Source organism: Suillus clintonianus, assembly GCF_016758775.1.
Source record: "Suillus clintonianus strain FC179 chromosome Unknown DEU56scaffold_89, whole genome shotgun sequence".
NCBI lineage: Eukaryota > Fungi > Basidiomycota > Agaricomycetes > Boletales > Suillaceae > Suillus > Suillus clintonianus.
Window position 1 is genome coordinate 29658 of NW_024539313.1, and position 21274 is coordinate 50931.

General features: G+C 50.1%; 8 protein-coding genes across 8 annotated transcripts; 5 read left to right on the forward strand and 3 right to left on the reverse strand.

The window, feature by feature from the left end:
* Positions 1-92: 92 nt before the first annotated feature.
* On the reverse strand, positions 93-2071 carry DEU56DRAFT_825639 (hydroxymethylglutaryl-coenzyme A synthase C terminal-domain-containing protein). The gene is made up of 5 exons (XM_041354297.1): positions 1882-2071; positions 1699-1825; positions 1288-1644; positions 483-1195; positions 93-427 (listed from the first exon to the last, which is right to left on the reverse strand). The coding sequence occupies exons 1-5, from the start codon at positions 1978-1980 to the stop codon at positions 293-295; spliced, it is 1431 nt and encodes a 476-aa protein (XP_041204437.1). The 5' UTR covers positions 1981-2071; the 3' UTR covers positions 93-292.
* A 982-nt stretch (positions 2072-3053) lies between these two features.
* DEU56DRAFT_759347 (uncharacterized protein) lies at positions 3054-7364 on the forward strand (the record flags this gene model as incomplete). Its single annotated transcript, XM_041350304.1, has 12 exons — positions 3054-3469; positions 3545-3809; positions 3862-4220; positions 4271-4318; positions 4360-4390; positions 4603-4738; positions 4788-5036; positions 5060-5215; positions 5302-5321; positions 5471-5730; positions 5782-5830; positions 5880-7364. 12 exons carry the CDS (start codon positions 3054-3056, stop codon positions 7362-7364), a joined length of 3474 nt encoding a protein of 1157 aa, XP_041204438.1.
* A 166-nt stretch (positions 7365-7530) lies between these two features.
* On the reverse strand, positions 7531-11013 carry DEU56DRAFT_574850 (uncharacterized protein). Its single transcript, XM_041346892.1, has 3 exons — positions 10916-11013; positions 7782-10863; positions 7531-7730 (listed from the first exon to the last, which is right to left on the reverse strand). Exons 2-3 carry the CDS (start codon positions 10854-10856, stop codon positions 7698-7700), a joined length of 3108 nt encoding a protein of 1035 aa, XP_041204439.1. The 5' UTR covers positions 10857-10863; positions 10916-11013; the 3' UTR covers positions 7531-7697.
* A 791-nt stretch (positions 11014-11804) lies between these two features.
* DEU56DRAFT_574838 (uncharacterized protein) lies at positions 11805-13066 on the forward strand. The gene is made up of 3 exons (XM_041346890.1): positions 11805-11882; positions 11940-12888; positions 12944-13066. The coding sequence occupies exons 2-3, from the start codon at positions 11950-11952 to the stop codon at positions 12965-12967; spliced, it is 963 nt and encodes a 320-aa protein (XP_041204440.1). The 5' UTR covers positions 11805-11882; positions 11940-11949; the 3' UTR covers positions 12968-13066.
* DEU56DRAFT_574907 (uncharacterized protein) lies at positions 13047-14188 on the forward strand. The gene is made up of 2 exons (XM_041346893.1): positions 13047-14026; positions 14085-14188. Exons 1-2 carry the CDS (start codon positions 13166-13168, stop codon positions 14103-14105), a joined length of 882 nt encoding a protein of 293 aa, XP_041204441.1. The 5' UTR covers positions 13047-13165; the 3' UTR covers positions 14106-14188.
* Positions 14189-14599: 411 nt separating this feature from the next.
* Positions 14600-15805, forward strand: DEU56DRAFT_574841 (uncharacterized protein). Its single transcript, XM_041346891.1, has 2 exons — positions 14600-15689; positions 15748-15805. The coding sequence occupies exons 1-2, from the start codon at positions 14742-14744 to the stop codon at positions 15766-15768; spliced, it is 969 nt and encodes a 322-aa protein (XP_041204442.1). The 5' UTR covers positions 14600-14741; the 3' UTR covers positions 15769-15805.
* A 787-nt stretch (positions 15806-16592) lies between these two features.
* On the reverse strand, positions 16593-18084 carry DEU56DRAFT_916602 (aspartic peptidase domain-containing protein; the record flags this gene model as incomplete). Its single annotated transcript, XM_041357873.1, has 6 exons — positions 16593-16829; positions 16888-17006; positions 17058-17188; positions 17240-17570; positions 17619-17747; positions 17799-18084. The coding sequence occupies 6 exons, from the start codon at positions 18082-18084 to the stop codon at positions 16593-16595; spliced, it is 1233 nt and encodes a 410-aa protein (XP_041204443.1).
* A 1895-nt stretch (positions 18085-19979) lies between these two features.
* DEU56DRAFT_574954 (uncharacterized protein) lies at positions 19980-21262 on the forward strand. The gene is made up of 3 exons (XM_041346894.1): positions 19980-20058; positions 20114-21087; positions 21139-21262. Exons 2-3 carry the CDS (start codon positions 20164-20166, stop codon positions 21160-21162), a joined length of 948 nt encoding a protein of 315 aa, XP_041204444.1. The 5' UTR covers positions 19980-20058; positions 20114-20163; the 3' UTR covers positions 21163-21262.
* Positions 21263-21274: the final 12 nt, after the last annotated feature.

A 21274-nucleotide genomic window follows, 5' to 3' on the forward strand; every position in this document is an offset into this window, starting at 1 on the left:
TTGTGTTTGTGTTTGTCTGCCTGATTCAAGTCTGCCGAGTTTACCACCACCTTGCTACTTGAACAGACATTTACATATGGGTGAGCTGGCCATGATCTAGCAAATCTCTCTTCCGTGCGAATGAATTGTATTATCGCCGTAGTAATTCAACATCTTCTTCTACAAATATACAAACACTATCATACTACCGGCGCGTTGATGAGGTATATGCTTCTAAATGTAATGCAAGTCAAAACCCAAACAGATATCATGAAGCAAAAACATAAGATGATGACACGCAGCCCGCAATGACTCATGCCTTGGGTGCGCGTGCGTATTTGCGACGGAACTTGCTGTCTACGCTCTCGAGGTAGAATGTGCCAGGCCAGATGTTCTCGACGGAGCCCTCTGGCGTGTAGTTCACAGCGTTGTGGTTTTTCTCACGGAGCTTTGGAAGATCGAATCAGCTGAATCCCATTAGACAGAATCAAGGCTGGACTTACTGTGAGTGCGTCAACGTATTCCTGGCAAGGCACGAGCTTCATGCTTGCCAAGCGAGGGAGCAAGTCCATCTTCTCCCGGATCTCTGACGTGTCACCCTTGACACGGAGAGTGAAGAAGCTGGCAGCGCAGCCAGAACCGAAAGCGAACATGCTCAAACGCTTGCCCAAAAGCTCGGAAGGTGCAACGGAAGACAGGACAGAGGCAAGGCAGCCGTAAAGCGAACCCGTGTACATGTTGCCCAGGCGTTTCGAGCAGGCCATGCCGGGCTCAACTTTCTTGGCGTATGTTGCCTTCGAGACACCAATGAAGGTTTTCTCGAGGTTCTTGTCAGTGAGGGAAGCGGTGTATGAGGTCGCGAGGACAGATTCGGGGTTGGCGACGTTAGCGAAATAAGGCGAGGAGGGGTTTGCAAGGAAGTCGTTGTAGAATAGACGGCCGAGACCCTTCTGGACCTGCTTGCCGTATGGGCTGTGGAAGACAGCGTAGTCGATGTCATCGATGGAGAAGGAGGTCAGAGACTCCTTGCCATTCGCGTGGCCGTTGAGCTGAGCCTTCTTAGCTTTAGCAGTCTTTTCACGGAAGCGCGAGTATGCGTTATCCAATGCAGAAGTGTAGGTGGTAACTGAGACAGGCCCGTCAACCTCGGGGTACTCCGAGTCCAATCGGGGCTTGTAGAAATCGTACGTGTTGGTCATGTGATTACCGTGAATCGCTGTAAATTGAGGATATCAGATCTGAGACACTCAATCCAGGAACGTCATGGAAACGAGCCATAACATCCGAAATGAAATGAAATGAACGTACGCTCAACGACGACAGGTGCGTTGGGACCAATGAGAAGGGCGACAGCACCAGCACCACCGGCTGGGCGTGCAGCACCCTCAGCGTAAATAGCAATGTCACCACCGACAACAATAGCATTGCGACCGTCCCACGAGGTGGATTCGACCCAGTTGACTGCGTTAAAAAGCGCAGCAGTGGAACCGTAGCATGCGTTCTTGGAATCGATACCTTCGATGTCGAAGTTACCAGATTCGGCGAAAAGGTCCATGAGGGTTGTCTTCACGGACTTGGATTTGTCGATGATAGTCTCAGTTCCGACATCAATGCGACCAATGGACTTTGGGTCGATATCGTAACGCTCAAGAAGACCGGAAACGGCTGAAAAGAGGAGGATGTGAATTTAAACGCGTTCAGTGAGACGATGACACGTACCATTGAGAGCAAAAGAGTTGATGTCTTCCCGGTCATCACAGCAGGCCATGAATTCCTGGCCGAGACCAATGGTGTACTTTCCTGCTGGTACACCATCAAAGACCTCGAGGTCAGCCTCAGATATGCACTAAAGTGACGTAAGATGAGATATGATTGGGATGGTTAGAATGGGTGGAAGCATACTCTGTGGGGAAAGTAGACTTCCATTGCGAGGATACCGACATCCTTTGGGCGAGGCATTTCCTGCTCGGAGGATAGGAAGGAAGCAGGAGAAATGGCCATTGTTATAGTGTTAGACTTGAAAGGACGAAGGGGATGAATTGTGGAATATGAAGGAGGCAAGGGGGAAGAGGTTATATAGAGATAATATAACGTTTAATTCTAAATCTTTCTTGAAAATATTTATGGTACGATTCGGTTATGGCGTGTTTCATAAAAAAAAACTGGTCTGCTGGCGGCGATCACCTACCTTCCTCTTCTGCTCCGAGTCTTTCCAAGCGCTGTCGACCATTGTCTTAATCAAGTCGGCGCTTTGTGTCATTCAATCGGACGACTCACTGACTGGCAGTCTGGTGACACGACTCAGTGAGACTTGGTCTCATCATCCATGAAGAATTGATTTCAGTGGTACCATTCTGCTCTGAGATATGCTTCGCTGTGATTGACAATTCTGATGGACCGGTTTAAGACCGGAAGCGATGAGCAATGTTACATACACTGTGCTCTTGCGAATAGCCACGGATTATACACCGGTTCAGATGGGCTATGACAACATGGGTTCTTCCCGGCCCATGGCACCATAATAATCCCAATTTCATCTATTATCGCCTCTCCGACTCCGAGACTGCTCGTACGACCTGCGATCCCTAGGCTATGACCCTCATTTTTTCAAGAACACATCCGAATCCTTCAAGTTGTACCGCTCCCTCGTGACGTATTTAAGTGGTATCGTTATCACGATGATACTAGTAAACGAGGGTCGCCTTCACGTCTTCGATTGGAGAATAGAGGTTAACACGTTTCGAGAGTAGGCTTTATGTGTCAATGTGGCGCGATGAACTGATATCAACCCTCGGTGCAATAGCCAAGCTATCATGTCATCAAAATTCTCATGATCATATCTGTGCCTCTTCAACTCAACCCTAACTTTGGCTACTAATCGATGGCGACTTTTCTCCACTTCCTCACTAGCTCGCGATCGAATGACTTACCAACCACCTGTGGGTATAGGCTGACTATCTAAGTCGTACAAGTTTCCAGCTGGTCAGCCTCCATGCACGAGGACACTAATGGTCAGCCAACCTGCTACTCGCCTCCTCAGTACTTTCTGCTCAGGTTGAAACCACATTTCTATCATGCCAGCTGCCGTGAAACGCACACTCACAACCGCTCTCGTCCGCCTTTCCTCCATCTTATCTGTGAGAATGCCTTCGGACGCTTGCTACCCACCCGGCAATCTCAGCAACACCAACCACCCTCCGATCACCCACAACCAGCTTTGTATTTCGCTGTCGGAACCGACTCTCGCGGCAACGGAGGCAATAATTTCGCACCAGATGCGGCGCCAACGCAAGCAGGAGCAAGCTATGAACTCGAGCCACCGACCTGGCAAGACTGCGATGCGATACCTCACAAAGATCAGATCATTCTGCACCATTACGTTCACGAAGCCTGTATCCCTTTGTGCCCCACCACCTCATATCTTTCTGTCTGAGGCTTTGGAGACCATCCACTCTCTCAGTTCGTTGGCAGCGACAGACGTCGACGATACGTTTGTCACCGCAGATGAGCTGTCTGCATCGCTTTGTTCTGTGTTGTTATCCCATGCTTACATGCATTGCCGTAGCATCCACGTCTCCAATCTCCCACTCTTAGCAAGTGAGGCTTTCAGAGAAGAACTGTACGTTCGTGGTTACCTCGAACGACCCGATCAGGACAATCGTCTGCTCCGCCGACCATGGTGTATTGTCCGACCGCGGCTACTCCGGGTATTCCACAACCGCTGGCCGAAACAGGTTACAGCTGTCCCAGTTTCCTCCAGAAGCCCTCAACACCCGTCTCCACAGGCTATTGGTAGGCGTGGAGGACTCACAGTTGCGGAGGCGCTCAAGGTTAGCATACACCTTGTGAGCCATGCGAATTGTGCTCACTTCATAGATGTAGTCTGCCAATATTGAGGGGGACCCTTGTACATCAACTCCGACGAGACCATCTCCTAGTAACCAGTCGATCTACTGGTCTTGCAAGTCGCCACAAACGGCCCCCGATTCATCTACATCTCCTTTTGTCCAAGAAAGCCCTTTGTCGACTACCCAGTCTTGCGACTTCTGTGAATCCTCTGACGTTTCGTCGCATACCACATCTCCCTCGTCGCCGGAGCTTGCGGTCCTCAATTGCAAGGAGAAGAGTGTTCTGGGTACGATATCTGAAGCAGCTCTGCGGTCCTTGGCGCCTCGCGTTGCGTTGATGAAGGCGAAGCGTTCATGTATGGATGTGGATGCGAGGAGTTTTCAAAGGCTGCGGTATGGGGAAGTCTGCCATCACTATCTTGTTTGATTTTTGTGGACCACAGCTTGAATGATGATTTTTGTTCGTTCTTGACGTTGCTTGAGAATGCCACGTAAGTTACTTGGCGGTTGTTTGGCAACAGCTCTTTGAAAGGGGGTACTTAAGGTTGCTTAGCGTTGTTGAGGTGAGAGTCTCTTAGCACTCTGCATCGCTTTCCCCAGAGTTCGGCGCTCACGTTAACACAGCCTACTCGATGTGCCTCACACAGAAGGTCCGCAGCTGGCAGGAAACCCATCACAGCGCTTGGGTGCCTCCGGGGTGTCCTCCCGAGTCCCAGATATTATTCAAGAGAGAACCCATTCACGTCGACCCCCACCTCCGCTCAATTGCCACTAGCGCTGGCGTTTGCGGCGCGGCGATCCACACCCTAGATCAGTATATGTTTCACCTCATCACTCAGAGCTACTCTCGGCTGGCCCCGGCGTAGAGATGACTTCGGAATGTAGAATGTCAGACCCAAGGATTCAGTGTCGTGCGTGCGTCAATCAAAACCGTGTTATATTTATCCATCTGCTGCCCAGCGAACACTCAAGTACGGCAATACCCTTGGGTTATTAATACGTCATCCATTTACCTCTTTCACTTCTACGAAATGCACCAGACAGTCTTAGGACACAACTCAGGGCCCTCATTCTTGCTTCCGTGTTTTTCAAACATTGAAATTGAATTGTGGGGGTGCAAGGAACCCTTGGAAGGCGAAGAACTCCGAAGGTGGCGTAGTGCTAATGACCACGAACAGCCTCGAGGCAGGGTTCATGTCATAGCTAACGGTATTTCACTGATGGCTATATAGTGATCGATTCTCACCAGGTCAATGTTATCCAGGACCCAATTTCTCTTCACCTGAGTCTGAAAATTCCTGATTCCCATTTCAACATATCCCTTGACCACGCCCGTGTCCCTTCTTACGCTCTTCTTCGTTTTTTTGAACATGCGATCGTCACACTTTGTTCGTTTCTTTACATGTATTGCTTCTTGTCTCTCTGTGGCGCGGGCGTTCAGTGTGACTGTCGGGACTCCTACTCAATGTGATAGTCTCACCGTTTCATGGACTGGTAAGCGCATATCTAATACGTTGTATATGCTCCCGCTGAACTTTGTCGGGATTGTCAGGTGGGCAAGCACCATTTGAGATACTCTTGACTCCTGTTCGTCGGCGTTATCGTCTCAAACGCCATCGCGCGCTAATCTTTGTCCCTTCCAGTCTTTGGCAACGTTCCAGAATATATCTGTACCAGCATCAGCCTTCAGCAATGGCAAAGGCTCCTATTCAATATCACCATTGACATTGGCGGCGGGAACACTATTTCTGCTCACTATGTCGGACGCCACTGGATTTGGTTCGGGCGGGACGACAAACCAGTTAACTGTTGGGAATCCTGTTGCAAATAACAACTGCAACACTGAAGTTTTATCACCTCCTTACACGTTTGATCTGTCGCCACTCCAACTCCTGCAATGCAGGTAAGCTTGGTTCGCCTACTTTTTCGTGGCACTGACTTACCAATACTGCAGTCAATTTACCCTTTCCTATACTGGTGCAACTCTACCCGTTACTATTGTGGTCAGATCATGGCTGGTTCTATCAAAATAACATACTTACATTGCCACAGCAACTCATTCCTGGTGGACAATCAACCGTATTCAATTCAGTGAATAGCAACACGTTTACCTCGGTTGCAAATGTTAACACAGGAACGAACCTCATGTTTCTTATGACCGACTCTGCGGGCAGACAAGGTGGTGACTCTGGGTTCGAGCAGGTCTTATCGTCGAGCAATGCCTCGTGCCTCAACGCCAACTCGCCGTCATCCACTTCAAGCATGTCGGCCACGGCCACTGCTTCGACTTCGGCTTCATCGACATCTAATCCAAGTAGTTCAACGAGCAGCAATGTCGCTGTTATCGCAGGCTCGGCAGTCGGCGGTGCGGCGGCCCTTGCTGCATTGGTCATACTCGGCATGTGCTTGTTGCGGCGTAAACGAAAAGCGTCTCGCTCTCTGAGTCCGGACATCATAACTTCTCCAAAAAGCCGTCCAGGCCAATTGCAGCGTACGGATCCCGATTACGAAGCCATCCCTCAAGGTGACATTGCGCCACAATTCCAATTCCCATACAAGACAAACCCCATCAACTACCATACCCAACCCACTCAACGCAGCCTGAGAACTCAATCAGACATGACAAGTTCATCCGCCGGCACATTCGCAGTTAGCGCTCCTCCCACACCATTCAGTCACACACAACACTCGCGCCAGAGCTCTAACACGGACTTTCCTATCTACGGAGACGCTCGAAGTTCAACTACCATGTCATCCGCTTACAACCGTATGGCCGCGACTCAACCGACATCACAAACCTACCCATCACCATACCCTATCAGCTACCTGTCTCCACCCATTCAACCTGGAAGCCAATCACCTCCTCCTAATGCGTCTACTGGTAACTTCACAGCCAGCGACCATCCCACGTTGTTCAACCAGACACTGCATTCACGCCAGAGCTCAAATGCAGACTTTGCTGTGTACGGGGACGCTCGAAGTCCGGCTATGTCATCCGTTGACAGACGAATGGCTACCGTCGCTGAAACAACATCACCATCACCATGGCAGACAGATCCCAGTAGCTACTCCGGTCCGCCCATTCAATCCGGACCCCAATCACCTCCTCTCAATGCGTCTGCCGGCAACTTCGCGGCTAGGGACGTTCCCGCACCCTTCCATCAGACACAGCCTTCCGAGTCAGGCAGGAGCTTTAACACAGACTTTACTGTCTACAGTGGAGACGCTCGAAGTTCAGATATGTCATCTGTTGACAAGAATGCGTTTGCAGGGGCTAGACCAGCATCACCGTTACCACGGAAGACAGACCCTATCTACCTTGCTCCGCCCGTTCAACACGGATCCCAATCCATCTCTGCCCAAGCGCCTGCCGGCCATGTCACAGTCAACGACCCTTCCACACTCGGTCAAACAGACTATCAAACTCCGGCTCGAATCCTTGTGCATACCGACGCTGAGGATGTTGTGCCAGATAGCAATGGCGTAGTCGAACTTCCGCCGCAGTATTCGGACTATCGGGGAGTCCGTGCCTCGTAATCTGAGTCTGCGTCATGACTTATGTCCCCTTCGGACATGGATATGCCGACAGCGCGCTCGTTTACGAATAATTTTCTTTCGTCGGGACCTCAATAATGAAGTGCAAGGCATCGTGCTGCTATTTAATTCGGGACGAGTGAACCTCTATGTGATATGTTTCTTACGAGCGTCTCATGATAATGAAGTCACAAACATGTACTAGCGGAGCACTAGGAAATACTTTACACCATTACAGAGATCTGACTGTAAGAAAATGGCTAACAGCAAGAAATCAATGCACGATAACAAGACAGTGTAACATGTTGCAAACATCTGGCAGCTTCAGACTGGTCATTAAGATGTTACAGGGGCTTCACGGAAATGGTCCTGAATGCACGGGTCAGGTTGTGAGTCTAGTAAACCATTGTGAACACACACCTTTGCAAGTTTCTCGCCTTCTGATAAAATAGTGAGGCAAGACCTCAGATCCTTCACACACCACTGCCTTTCGAGCCAGGAGAGGAGATGACGATCCCAGAAAGACTTGAATATATGAGCGAGCCTCTCGTCCCAAGGATTCGGAGCTCGCGAGAGATGGACGGCCCAGTTTTGGCATGCGTAGTCGAGAACGTCGGAAGCTGTTCGAGTTCGTTCGCGTGCGTCGTTTGCGAAGTTGGAAAAGGCCTGCATTGAATGAATGATCCCTATGTTTGGTGGAAAACAACGTCGTGAAAATGCAGAGGTGGGGTGGTCCTGGTGCCTTAACCCGAGGAACGCTGGAAACAACAAGAAATCCGGCAGGTTCTTGAGCTGTTGGATGACTTGAAAAGCTGGCTGAAGAGGCAATTCTGGGATAATTATATACTGCATGATTGCTTCCAATGTGTTCGAAAATTCCTCCATTGTTACCCAGACAGTCGTCAACCGCCACGTTTGACCATGCGGTGTCTGCAACCAGTCTTGCCCGCCTTGGGTTTGCAACCAGTCTCGCCCGTCTGGGGTCTGCAACCAGTCTCCCCCGCCTTGGGTTTGCAACCAGGTTCGCCCGTCTGGGGTCTGCAGCCAGTCTTTCCCGCCTTGGGTTTGCAACCAGTTTCGCACACGCGGGGTTTGCAGCCAGTCTTTCCCGCCTTGGGTCTGCAGCCAGTCTTTCCCGCCTTGGGTCTGCAGCCAGTCTTCCACGCCCGGGGATTGTAGCCAGCCTTGCCCGTCCTGACTCTGCAGCCAGTGCCGCCCGCCATGGAGCAGCCAGTGTCCCATTGGGGTCTGCAGCCAATCTCGCCCACCCTGGGCCTGCAGCCAGTCTCGTCTGCCCGAGCGCTGCACCAAGCCTCCCCCACCTGCGTTTTGCAGCCAGGGACCTTCAGTCTGCGGCAAGTCCTTTCCCCCCAAGGTCTGCAGCCGCTCTCTCGCTCCTTCAAGTTCACTCCGCAGCCAGTGCTCTCCCACCGGGATCTGCAGCCGCTCTCTTGCTCCTTCACTCCACACCCAGTGCTCTCCCACCGGGGTCTGCAGCCACTCTCTCGCTCCTTCACTCTGCAGCCAGTCCTTTCCCACCCGGGTCTGCAGCAACTCTTTCACCCCTCCACTCTCCAGCCAGTTCCTTCCCGCCCGGGTCTGCAGCCACTCTCTCGCTCCTTCAGTCTGCAGCCACTCTCTCGCTCCTTCGGTCTGCAGCCAGTCCTTTCCTTTCCAGGTCTGCAGCCACTCGCTCCCTCCTTCAGTCTGCAGCCACTCTCTCGCTCCTTCAGTCTGCAGCCAGTCCTTTCCCCCCCAGGTCTGCAGCCACTCTCTCGCTCCTTTAGTCTGCAGCCACTCTATCGCTCCTTCAGTCTGCAGCCAGTTTCGCCCTCCCTGGGTTTGCAGCCAGTCTCGCCCTCCCTGGGTCTGTAACCATTCTCTCGCGCTGTGAGTGCCCAGCCAGGCACGCCCGTCTAGGGTATCTAGCCAGAATTGAAACTCTAAACTGCGATTTCCCCGAAGCCATAGCAGGGTTATAAGCGCTTGTATTGGCTCCGGTGGCTGGACAGTGAAGGATAATGAGTGTGTTAAATTCCGGGGGTCCTGGGGTTCCATAGCTTGATTCTGCCCATTCAACTCTGAGAGCGCATCCAGGAGCGCAGTGCTTTCTGGAATATCGCGCACCATCAATTGGAGAGAGGAAAGTGCGAGTAGGGAGTGCGGTGATGTGAGACATTGTACTTGAGGGAGGCTGCAGTTGGAGTGGTGGGAAATATAGTCGCGAACGGATGAGTGATAAATGTTCACAGGAAGAGTCCTGTCGATGGGGACATCTATGATAGACCGTAGTTGCACCAGCACTCTCTCAGCGTCCCTGCCCTGACCAGGACCAAGAAGTTCTGAGATTTGTGAAATCGGCAGAGGATCTGTAAGGGCGGCAACAACGGACAAGTGCTGGTATGCCAACTTCGGGTCAGCGCATGTGGAGAGGATACGGTCGTATAACTTGTACACTTCTGTTCCTGGTAGCAGTTCACTCGTTAGCTCGAGCATGAGCTGAAGCCGGTCACGGGGATCATTGTGTCGATCATCGATAAACTTCATCATTGTAGACGCCACAATGAAACGTCTGCCCGCTCGGATCGCCAGCTGCTCAAGTTGACACTTCGTTGGCAACGGGAAAGTGGAAGAGCGACTTCGTAGCTTTCTAAAAGAATGCTCCAAGAAACGATAGATATCTGCGTCAACATCTGCACCGTCTAGCGAGATAGTGGCAGCGACACCCTCCCCAAAAATCTTCACTGGTATCTCGCACACCAGCGGGCGCACATCTTCGCTCTCCATGGCTTCACAGATATGCGCTTCTGAGCGACTCGTAACTAAAATGTGGGTCACAGGCAGATCAGGATCGCGAAGAGCTTGGGCGAGCAGGGAGATCAGTTCAGCAAGCTCGCTTTCGTATTTGTCTTCATCGGAGTCGAATGTGGATTGATCGAGGGATTCTGATGTGCATTCATCGAGGGCATCAACAACGAATGTCAAAGGCGGACACTCGCGCAGCCTGGATTGAAGATTTCGCAGAGGTTGTAGAAACAACGCCTCCATCTGGTCGCGAAGAGACTTGTCGGGGTCTAAAAGTGCAGGATTCTCCAGGATAGCTTTGTTCACGTACGTCTTGATGCTGGGGAAATTCACGGCCAGCTGGTAGGCAAGTGTCGCAAAGAAATAACCAGTCGTGCGGCGTTTCGTGTGCTTGCGGGAGAAAAAGAATGTTCCTGCGAGCCGCTTTTCTCTTTTCGTCTCCTCTGTCATCTTCAGACCTCTCATCCTTTCGGCTACGGTGAACGCAACAGCAGATTTTCCGACGCCTGCTGTACCATGAAGCCAAATGAGTCGATTCTTCTCTTTGGTGTCTAATAACCCGTAGATATGGTTGAGAAGGACCACCCGAGTCCCTTCCAAACATTTCGGATGGGGCCGGCGTTCACCAGAGTCATGTTCAGCACCCTTCACAGCGACTTGGGATAACTTCTCCCAAGTTCCTTCAGACATACGGGAACTGTTACCAAGGTCAGAGAACGAGAGAGGGGATAAAAGATGGATATACTGACATCGACTCCTTAACAAGGGTTGATGATGAATCGTGACACAGGATGTGAGATGGAATTAAACGACTCCGAGTCTCCGAGAAGTACTAGTCGAGTACGATGTTATTGGAAATCCGGTTAGTGCCTCGCAGCTTACAGGTTAAGCTTCTTTGAGGGTGGCTACTGAAATTGTGAAACGATATTTCAGCGTAGTATATCCAGGTCTGTCTAACAATGATGAGTCCTTAAACCGGTGGGCACCGAATAAAACTCCATACTATGAATTGATCGAAATTGCAAGGTATAGGCTTGAATTTGAATAGAGCCTCGGGTTCGTGCAGTTGAAAGACGACCAGTGGGCCTCAGTGGGCGCTCGTTTGGTGGCAGGAGGGCACGAGGCTCCAGTGTGGCCTTGCCTTATCATTGTCCCATAAGAAATGGAACACGCTCTGTATAGACCAGTAACTCACACAATGTCAGTAATCAGCATGGTACAGGCAGGTGACTCAATGACTCTTTGCATCACGCTACAAACTTAGATCGCCGTTCTAACAAAGTGACAGTTATCAATCGGTCCATGGACCATGAGACACTATCACTCCGAGTCCATGATACAAAATGCATCTCGCACGTCCACAACTCACTTTAAAGATGGCCTCAATAATACCTCCCTAAGCTTCATAACAACGTTGACCTCAAACCAATGCTCGAACCTCAATCAAACCTTGTCCATTGCAAGTCCACTGCATACATTTCATCAGTTGATACCCTTTGGCACCGCCCTCCCAACAAAGCTCCATGACACGCAGCAGCCTGCCTTTTGATCATTGGTCAATGCAACTTCTGAGCCTCGTGAACGTGCACGAGATTCATGTGTCGCGCTCAAATACTTACGTCAAATAACGTGAAGCAGTGTTGCGCTCTCAATAGATCCTCCATGGAGATCAGGCGTGCAAAGTGCATGCCATATCCGCGAGTCACAACGTGAAGGGTATATCTTCTCCGTCTGATATACCATCTACATTCTCCTCTGATCACTCTGTTTCAGAAACTTCTCCATGTCCCAATTCGTGGGGGCTGCGCCTCTTTCTGTCGAAGTTTCCTCTTTCCGTGCTCCTTTTGATGCCGCAGATGCAGATTTGATCATTCATACCTCAGACGACGCAAAGTTCGCTGTCCACAAGATCTTCCTCACCGTCGCGTCTCCGCTTTTGAAACGTTTCCTAACTTCGGGGTCGTCATCACCGTGCCCGCCGTTTGAAGGGCTCGTCCTTAAACACGATGGCAATCATGCCATCATTAAACTCGAAGAAGACGCTCAGACAACTGAATGGGTCCTGCAATATTGCTACCCCTTCTCCAATCCGGTATTTAACAGCCTAAACGATGTACAGGCCGTCTTGGAGATGATGAGAAAGTTCGGGATGAAGGGGTTGATGAACAGAGCCAAGGGTTCGCTTGTACAGCAAGTGTTCCTGAACGAACAGCCGCTACGCGTATTCGCCATCGCATACCGTTATGGCCTGTATGATGAAGCCCGCATAGCTGCGAAGTATACAGTCCGCCAGCCCTTCTTCACTCCCTACGTCGAAGAGCTGGAACACATCCCCGCCTCTGTCTACCATCGCCTCCTCCAGTACCACCGAAAGTGCAGTGTCGCTACATGCTCACTGACGGCCGACTTCTCCTGGTTTCCTGGTTTCGCATCACGTTGGGTTTGGTTCCAATGCGACGACTGCGTTCATCACCCTCTATCGTGGCCTCTTTCTGATGGGAAGATATATGAAGTAAATGCGTGGTTTATCGATTTTATGGAGCGCGCCAGAAACGCTCTTCGTGAGCGCCCTTGTGCCAAGGTCGTCGCAGATCCATTCTTGATTGCGGAATGTCTAGAGGCGGCATCTGGCTGCCATATGTGTCGACCGGCTGCGTTCCTAGATCTCAGCGTGTTTATTGGGGAACACTTCGCTCTGGAGATTGAAAGGGCGATTGATACTGTGAGTACATTGGAACTGGTACTTTTTTGTGTGCGCTGATCCTTGCTGTCTTAAGGTGGAGCTTGATATCCCGTTCTAGCTAAAAGTCTGCGGTCTATTTAAAATACAAAACACCACGATGTAACCGAATTTGTTTTATGCCACATCCCTAAATCTGGGACCGACCCCAAAGAAACCGACTCGTGTTGCCTGCGTTGCAGCGCTTAGATACGAATATCCTACTCACTTCTAGCTATCTAGCTAGCCCCAGTGCGCTACCTTGTTTCCATCGTCAGTCATGACAAACGCTGAGGAAATCACCACTGCTCAAGCGCCATTCGATGATCATAACTGTGACATCATTCTCCGTTCAAGCAATGGTGTCGACTTCCATGTCTTCAAGCTCATTCTTTCGCTCGTGTCGCCTGTGTTCAAAAAGATGTTTACGTTACCGCAGCCAGACGTATCGTCCGTACCTGTCATTCCTCTGACTGAGGGCAGCACGACCCTCGAATCACTCCTTCTACTCTGCTATCCTGCCACAACTCCAACGTTCAACAGCTTGGATGATGCAAAGGCTGTGATGGAAGCAGCAAGAAAATATGATATGCAAGCAGCCCTCGACTGTGCAGGGGACCTCACCATCGTTCAATTCCTGCCAGATCACTGTCTCGAGCTATACGCACTTTCTTGTCGATTCGGATGGCAGCATCATGCTCAGACCGCCGCTTTCCGCGCCCTTGAGATCAAGGATCTAGGACGGCCCAGCAATGGGTTTAATGGCATGAAAGACATCACCGCCGACGATTACCACAGGCTCCTGGTATACCATTATAAATGTGGGGATGCTGTTCAAAAAGTCGGAACCTCGCTTTCCTGGCTACAGCTGTCGTCTGGAGAAGTGGGCATTGCTAGCTTCAGGACGCGCGAAATTGGACGGATGGTGATGAAGAACGTCCCGTGGTTTGATGAATACTTGGTTTTGAGTGGGAAGGAGTTGTCGGCAAGACCCTGCGAGTCGACGTTATTGGAGTCGAAATCTTATGATAATGCGATTATCAACGCGACAAAGTGCGTCGATTGCCGAAGCACAGTCGTCGACGATATGCATAGATTCCGTGCTTTGTATATTGCACAAGTTAAAAAGGTGCTTGCAGCTGTGAGCTTTCCCTGCTAATTGATTCCTTACCGATTCAAATCTCACCTCGCTTCTGTAGGAGAAATTGGCAGTTTCTTAATTAACTCGCTGCAACGCTGTCGTATTGCTGCTGTGGAATGTAGGATACTGTACGATTGCTGACTGGTGGCTGTTAGAACGCCCATGTCGATACTTGTGTATGGACGCTGCGGAGCTTTGCGAGAAGGAAGACTGGTAATCTTGAAGGTACTCTACTCACCTTGAATCAAGTCACAATCGAGCATTGCACTGTCCAGCCTGAGCGCTGAGCCCCTGTCCCGCAAATGTATAGCGATTTTTGATTCGTCTCTCCTCGATTTTCGCCACTTTGCCCCGCGGCAGCCCGTGTGGCTGCCTTCTCAGATCTCAACGTCTTCGTTGGGGAACACTTCGCCGTGGAAGTTGTAACCATGTAGGACGTTGTAACCGATTCTTTTTATGTGCTTCTATACTAACGTTACGTTGTAACCGAACTGCCCCAGACAAGTCTCTCCCTTTTCCTTTGTTTCTGGTTGCCTTGCTCGTTGCGTTCTCGTTGTTCTCGGCAGAATATTTGCCACATTCCCTCCCTAGATCCGGGATCGCCCCCAAAGAAAACTCGTGTTGACTGCTTTGCAACCCTTAAATACAGACAAAGGTATTGTCGAACTTCAAGCTATCTAGCCCATCACAGTGCACAACCTCATCGTCAGTCACCATGGACCCTCCTGAGGTTCCAATCATCATCGTTGACACTGCTAAAGCACCATTCGATAATCCTGACGGTGACATCATCCTCCGTTCGACCGCCGACCTTACGCCTGTCGACTTCCATGTTTTCAAAGTCATTCTTTCGCTCATGTCGCCCGTGTTCAAAGACATGTTCATGCTACCTCAAAACGGTTTGCAGTTGGACATATCGTCTATACCTGTCATTCCTGTGTCTGAGAACAGCACGACCCTCGAATTCCTGCTCTTACTATGCTATCCTGCTGCAACCCCAACCTTTGACAGCTGGGATGACGCAAAGGCTGTGATGGATGCAGCAAAGAAGTATGACATGCAAGCAGCCTTGAGCCGTGCAGGAGACCTCGCGATGACCCAGTTTCTACCAACTCACTTTCTCGCGCTATACGCTCTCTCTCTTCGGTTCGGATGGAAGCATCATGCGCAGACAGCTGCTACCCGGGCTCTTGAGATCAAAGATCTAGGACGCCCCAGCACTGAGTTTGATGGGATGCAGGACATCACTGCTCTGGACCACCACAGGCTCCTCGTATACCACCATGCATGCGGAGTCGCAGCCCTAGCAATCGGAGACTCTCTTTCCTGGGTAGAGTCAACAACTTCATCTAAAAATATGACAATGTGGTTCAACACCCCGGGCCTGAAGGAGTGCAGTTGCAGAAGTGGCACAGGTCATAGGACGCTCCAAGTTTCAGACTTCGGAAACCAGAAGGTCGCCCAGTGGTTCAATGAATATCTGGTTGCGAGTGGGAAGGCGTTGTGGGCAAGACCTTGCGAGTCAACCTTATTAGAGTCGCCAGCTTACCATCGCGCTATTACCAAGGCGGTTGACTGTAGCGCTTGCCGCACCACGGTCGTCGAGAGTATGGATAAATTCCGTGCTTTGTATATCGCACAAGTTAAAAAGGTGGTTGCAACTGTGAGCTTTCCCTGTTGACTGGTTCGTTACCGATTCAAAGCTCACCCCGTTTTTGTAGGTGAGATTGACGACTTTTTGAAGAGCCGTAACGCTGTCGTATTGCTGTCGTGTTGCTGTTGTAGAGTGTAGGACATGCGATCGCCAATTGGTTTTTAAAACACCCAGGCTGTGGTGGAAAACAAGTTAGCTATAGTACAGTGTACGGTATGGACACTTATGTAAATACAAGCGATCTGCTCACCTGCGGATGGTCTCATCATCTGCAATCATTACGCCCGCGAGTCAGATTGGAACATCGAAGTGTCACGCGCACATGGAGGCGACACGAATTGGTTCCGCGGGATCAAACGCTCTGTCCTTGCATATGTTAGATATGTTAGATATGGTTGATCACACTGAGAAAGAAGATACTACTCGCATGCTTTATCACTCTCGGCACAACGGTTGGACATGATGATCTCCCCCTTTGAGGCTCGAAAGCGTAATGGAAGCTCGCCTAGTTGGCCCCTACATCATACTACCTAGCAAAGTGTGCGCGAGATGGACACAACATTCAGGCGTTATTATCAACAAAGAAATGAGGAAAAAAAGACAGCGAATGTAGTTTACTTAACATTATTATTGTAGCTGAAATCATGTGGGACCGTCCGCAGGCCAACGGATTGCTTGTATGATTATGCCAGGCAAAAATATTAGGTAGATTGTTTGGCTTGCCGGCGTTTTGCCACGAAGCAAGGGGAGTATCCAAAAACTCCATACTTGCAACTCGGAAAGGTCGTACGACAAGTTGTTCCTGACTGCTGGACTGCTGGGTCCCGAAATGCTCCCAGTAGTCGGCGTGTGTGGACAATATTTTTTTTATTTCCTATGTATAATAGTTGGCCAGGAAACCCTAATTCCACGTTAGTTGGTTGTGGCATTAGTGTATTTGGTTGTGGCAAAACCGACACGGGAGTTGGTGGTATCGAACACGGAGTAGAAACGCTCGAGGAATGTGTAGCCGAGGATGAAGTCGATACCTTGACCACTGGGCAAGCCAATGTCATTAATAATGAGATAAATAGCGCTGCTACTACCACCAATATATGTGTTGAGTGAACGAGGCCAGATCTGGCCGTTTGGTGTAAGAGCATAGGTGCTCTGTGCTCAAGAACCGGTAAGCAAAGGACATTAACACCTCGAAATAAAAATGGCGTACGCTGCCAATTTCGAAGTTCAGGTTCTTGAGGGCACTGTACTGGGTGGAGGTAATACGAAGAAGACCAGTCGCCTCATCCAGAGTAGAGCAGGTTGCAGACTGGTACTCAGTAAAGACGTCTATCGAACGCTGATTAGACTATGATGACTCGCTGCGCTCTAAATACACACCGGTAGCAACATAAATGAGGGCGGTGCGAGTGTTAACGATACCAGCTGCAGACAAGAGCGTCGTGGTGCCGTAAGTGATGCTCCCGTTGATGCCCGCGTAGAAGGTTGCAGGGAATGTGGCGGTGATAGGACTGGAACAATTGCTGTCAGTCTGGATTGATCTAGGAGCTGAAGTTACTTACGTATATGCAATGGAACCGGTGTACTTGGCAGGATTAGTTCCACCGAAGGTGAGCTCCCCATTGGTACCCGTCAGCGAAGTGATGGGATCGAAAGAGATACCGACGACGTTCTGAGAAATGATGTTCTGGTTGTACAGGTTCTCAGTGACGGTCGGTATCTGCGTCACCGGTTGATTATTCAAGGTACCCTCTGTCAAGGCAACAGGCCCGAGACCAAGGATACCGTCAACACCGGCGAAGCCGAACGCCATAGAAGGAGAAGAAACGCCGATGGATTGGTCGGTAATGATGAGCCCATCACTGAGAGTGAAAGCGTCGGTGTACTCAGTTCCTATAGATAATCGTAAATAACAACTTACAACATCTTTGTATGACATACCAAAGAAAGCGCCAGAACCATAGCCGAACGACACAAGCTGACCAGTGTTAACGCTGGTGCTGGTCTTCACGTACGGAGTGGAGGCTCCAATCCACGTGTTTGAGCTACTGGTGTCGACAACTAGGTTGTCTGTAACAAATCATCAGCAGCCGTATGCTTTCTCAGTATTACTAAACTTACAAGTTGTGGCAGGCCTGCCAATGCCAACTTGTACGATGTAGGAGCCTACCGCAGCATCGTTGGTCACAGGAACGCTATCATCACGGCGGTCAAGCGCGCTAAAGGAGCGTTCCTGAATGGCAACAACGTAAGATTTATCACGCTTCAAGAGATTGATGGTTCCATCGGAAACGTTTAGCTTCCTGACGATGGGGAGGGTGACGGGAGAATTGCGAACTTCAACAGGCGATGCCGCGATTGACAAAGCTAGAAGGAGAGTTGTCAACAAGGATGTAGGGGGGAACATGACTCTCGAAAGGGAGAATAATACCATACCTCAGTGGCCCATTATATATGCGCTGGCGAACGAGAATTGAACACCCACCTTCAAGTTAGCCACGTATGAAACGTCCCCCCTCGTCGCGATATGAGTAACACCCCCATCGCGCGCACGAGTTCAAGAATTTCACTAAAATTGAAAATGAGCAGCAGGAATTTACAATTCACTTGGCAGTATGAGGGCAACCCCGTTCACAGTTCGTGGGAGAGGGGTCTCAAGATGCGCTGAACAGTATTAATTTTACGTCAGCAGATTCAGTTGGGCTCGACAAGCGGTGAGGCCACCTACCCCTCCTTCGTTCCCTCTCACATTACTATTAAATTGATGTGTGTTTTCATCAGTCCCACGTGTTATACCGTATCATTTTCTTGAACAGCTCACCTTCTTCAGACAGGAAGCTCCGGATGGTACGCTACCAGAAACAGTGAGAGATTTACCGGTGCGGGTACGTTGTAAGGGTATACGGGTAAGGGATACTGGGAATGCAAACGATTCCTATTAGTGTTGGGCACGGCGGTCATCTACACCTACAATTGTCCTCCGTATATATCATAGTGTGGTTGTCGGCTTCTATATTGATCTGTGGTCTTGTCCAGTCGCCGCGATTTCATTTCACAGATCTCACGTGGGATACAACGGTAGCAGAGTTCAACGTTCATACTCCAGATCAGTACTGCGTGTATGATAATCAATTATAGGGGGTACTGCAGTCGATTATGACGACTCACGAAGACAGTCGTATTCGCCACGGCCTCCGGGTTTTATGGAGATCCTACACTTCTGAACCTTATGCAATAGAAACCCCATGACGACCTAAGTGAACATAGCAATGGCTACGCAGCGTGCCATACTGTCCGCTGTCGTCCTCATCTCTCAGTCATATTATAAATAATCTCACCAGTGATGAAGTGTGGCGAGGATCTTTAGCATCTGGAGGATATTGCCAGCGTCAACGCCATCTGCTTTGGCACGGTCCTACAGTGACTCACACATCCGTTCGGCTCTGATCTGCCTTCAATGGTAGAGAACCTCTGACGGTTGCAACTTGCAGGACGATATCACAGCGTCCAGTTGTATCACTTTGGGATTAAAATATTAACACATGATACAAACGGCTAAGAACAAATGCACGTTCGGCATCATCCCGTGACAATGCGTCGATGCAAATTATCAGTGTCCACGATGTTGCACAGCAAAACCGAATTGCATCAGCGGCCTCCTCATGAGCACCGCTGTCCTCCACTTCCACAGTGTAGACTCCAGTATTGAAAGGCGTGGAAAACATACCACACACACTGGAACGAACCAGGGCCTTGTAATAACGACTGGCGGCGGCGAAACAGCGGGTCGGAGCGCGCCGTCACTGATTGTCCGTTAAAAAGGCATGGAAATTGCATAAACAAGTTTGGCGTCCCGCAGTCAAACAACGCAGATATCGCAGACCAACAATGTTTTGAAACCGAAAGTTCATCATGTTGCTGAGCAAAGCGTGTGAACTTACGTAACTCAAAATCTCGCAGCTTTGCATCGAGGGGGTCAAAGAGATATAGGTTCCTACTCAGCCTGCTGCTATGTTCCTTTCTTGCAGTGTCAATGAGGAGCCCCCTGGTTTTATGCGGATGAATGCTACAACTCGGAGGAGAACCTGAGCGGGTTGCATGCCCCATAGAGAGACACAAACGATATGTCCCATGAATAGCTGGCCTTCAATCCATTCCACAATCGAGCGCATCAGCCGGACAGCAATTTCTACTTTAGTCTCTCCTCAAATTTGTCTTCTTCAGTGAGATGAACCGGGATCAGGCTCAGCCTTGCCCCGCAGCAGGCTGCACATCTAGCTACCTGGCCAACATGTCGACCGGCTGCCTTCCGAATACTTGGATCTCAAGGTATTCTTTTGGAAACACTTGCGCTGTGGAGGTTGAAAGGGCGATTGACATCGTAAGTACGATGGAACTGGTTGAATTTCTCATGTGGCTGACCCTTGTTGTCCTAGTAAGACTATTTTGAAATACAGAACCGCTCGATTCGACTTCTGCCACGTACATGACCTTGGTTTCGTCGTCAGTCATGGCGGACACCGAGGAAATCACCACTGCTCAAGCGCCATTCGATGACCATAACTGTGACATCATCCTCCGTTCAAGCAATGGTGTCGACTTCCATGTCTTCAAGCTCATTCTTGCGCTCGTGTCACCCGTGTTCAAAGACATGTTCACGCTACCACAGAGCGAATCACAGTCAGACGTATCGTCCGTACCTGTCGTTACTGTGGCTGAGAGCAGCACGACCCTCGAATCACTTCTTCTACTCTGCTATCCTGCTACAACCCCAACCTTCGACGGCTTGGATGATGCAAAGGCTGTGATGGAAGCAGCTAGGAAGTATGACATGCAAGCGGCTCTCAGCCGTGCAGGAGACATCACAATGGCCCAGTTTTTACCAAACCACTTTCTCGAGCTATACGCTCTCTCTTGTCGATTCGGGTGGGAGCATCATGCGCAGACAGCCGCTACACAGGCCCTTACGATCAAAAATCTAGGACGGCCCAGCAATAAATTTGATGGTATGCGGGACATCAACGCTTTGGATCACCACAGGCTCCTCGAATACCATTATAAATGCGGTGTCGCTGCTCAAGCAGTCGGAAGCTCTCTTTCCTGGCTAGGGTTTTCGTCTAGACAGATGCAACTGTGGAGGCACTGCAGTTGCAGAAGTGGAACGGATGCCATGATAGTTCAGGCAGACTTCGGAAATATCAAGGTCGCCCCGTGGTTCTATGAGTATCTGGTTTCAAGTGGGAAGGAGTTATTGGCAAAACCATGCAACTCGACATTATGGGAGTTGGCGTCTTACAATCGCGCTATTACCAAAGCGACTGAGTGCATCTACTGCCGGAGCACGGTCGTCGAGAATATGGACAGATTCCGTGTTTTGTATATCGCACAAGTTAAAAAAGTGGTTGCGACTGTGAGCTTTTCCTGCTACTTGGTCGATTCAACGCTCACCTTGCTTTTGTAGGTGAGATTGGAGGCTTCTGATTAAATTCCTTCCCGTCGTGTTCTGCATAATACGATAGCTGGCGTTGTGTAGGATACTTAGGCTGTACTGTAGTAAGTTGGCGACAGTGGCTGATAGAGGCTGTGATGGCATTGAA

Excerpts from the sequence above, each read along its gene's own strand:
- DEU56DRAFT_574954 (XM_041346894.1), top strand. The coding sequence starts at position 20,164 with ATGACCTTGGTTTCGTCGTCAGTCATGGCGGACACCGAGGAAATCACC. Across the intron at positions 21,088-21,138 it reads TTAAAAAAGTGGTTGCGACT|GTGAGATTGGAGGCTTCTGA; the intron begins GTGAGCTTTTCC and ends TTGCTTTTGTAG.
- DEU56DRAFT_574838 (XM_041346890.1), top strand. The coding sequence starts at position 11,950 with ATGTCCCAATTCGTGGGGGCTGCGCCTCTTTCTGTCGAAGTTTCCTCT. Across the intron at positions 12,889-12,943 it reads TTGAAAGGGCGATTGATACT|GTGGAGCTTGATATCCCGTT; the intron begins GTGAGTACATTG and ends TGCTGTCTTAAG.
- DEU56DRAFT_574850 (XM_041346892.1), bottom strand. The coding sequence starts at position 10,856 with ATGTCTGAAGGAACTTGGGAGAAGTTATCCCAAGTCGCTGTGAAGGGT. Across the intron at positions 7,731-7,781 it reads AAGGCGAGAAACTTGCAAAG|GACCATTTCCGTGAAGCCCC; the intron begins GTGTGTGTTCAC and ends CCGTGCATTCAG.
- DEU56DRAFT_825639 (XM_041354297.1), bottom strand. The coding sequence starts at position 1,980 with ATGGCCATTTCTCCTGCTTCCTTCCTATCCTCCGAGCAGGAAATGCCT. Across the intron at positions 1,826-1,881 it reads AAGTCTACTTTCCCCACAGA|TGCATATCTGAGGCTGACCT; the intron begins GTATGCTTCCAC and ends ACGTCACTTTAG. Across the intron at positions 428-482 it reads AATACGTTGACGCACTCACA|CTCCGTGAGAAAAACCACAA; the intron begins GTAAGTCCAGCC and ends GATCTTCCAAAG.
- DEU56DRAFT_574841 (XM_041346891.1), top strand. The coding sequence starts at position 14,742 with ATGGACCCTCCTGAGGTTCCAATCATCATCGTTGACACTGCTAAAGCA. Across the intron at positions 15,690-15,747 it reads TTAAAAAGGTGGTTGCAACT|GTGAGATTGACGACTTTTTG; the intron begins GTGAGCTTTCCC and ends CCGTTTTTGTAG.
- DEU56DRAFT_574907 (XM_041346893.1), top strand. The coding sequence starts at position 13,166 with ATGACAAACGCTGAGGAAATCACCACTGCTCAAGCGCCATTCGATGAT. Across the intron at positions 14,027-14,084 it reads TTAAAAAGGTGCTTGCAGCT|GAGAAATTGGCAGTTTCTTA; the intron begins GTGAGCTTTCCC and ends TCGCTTCTGTAG.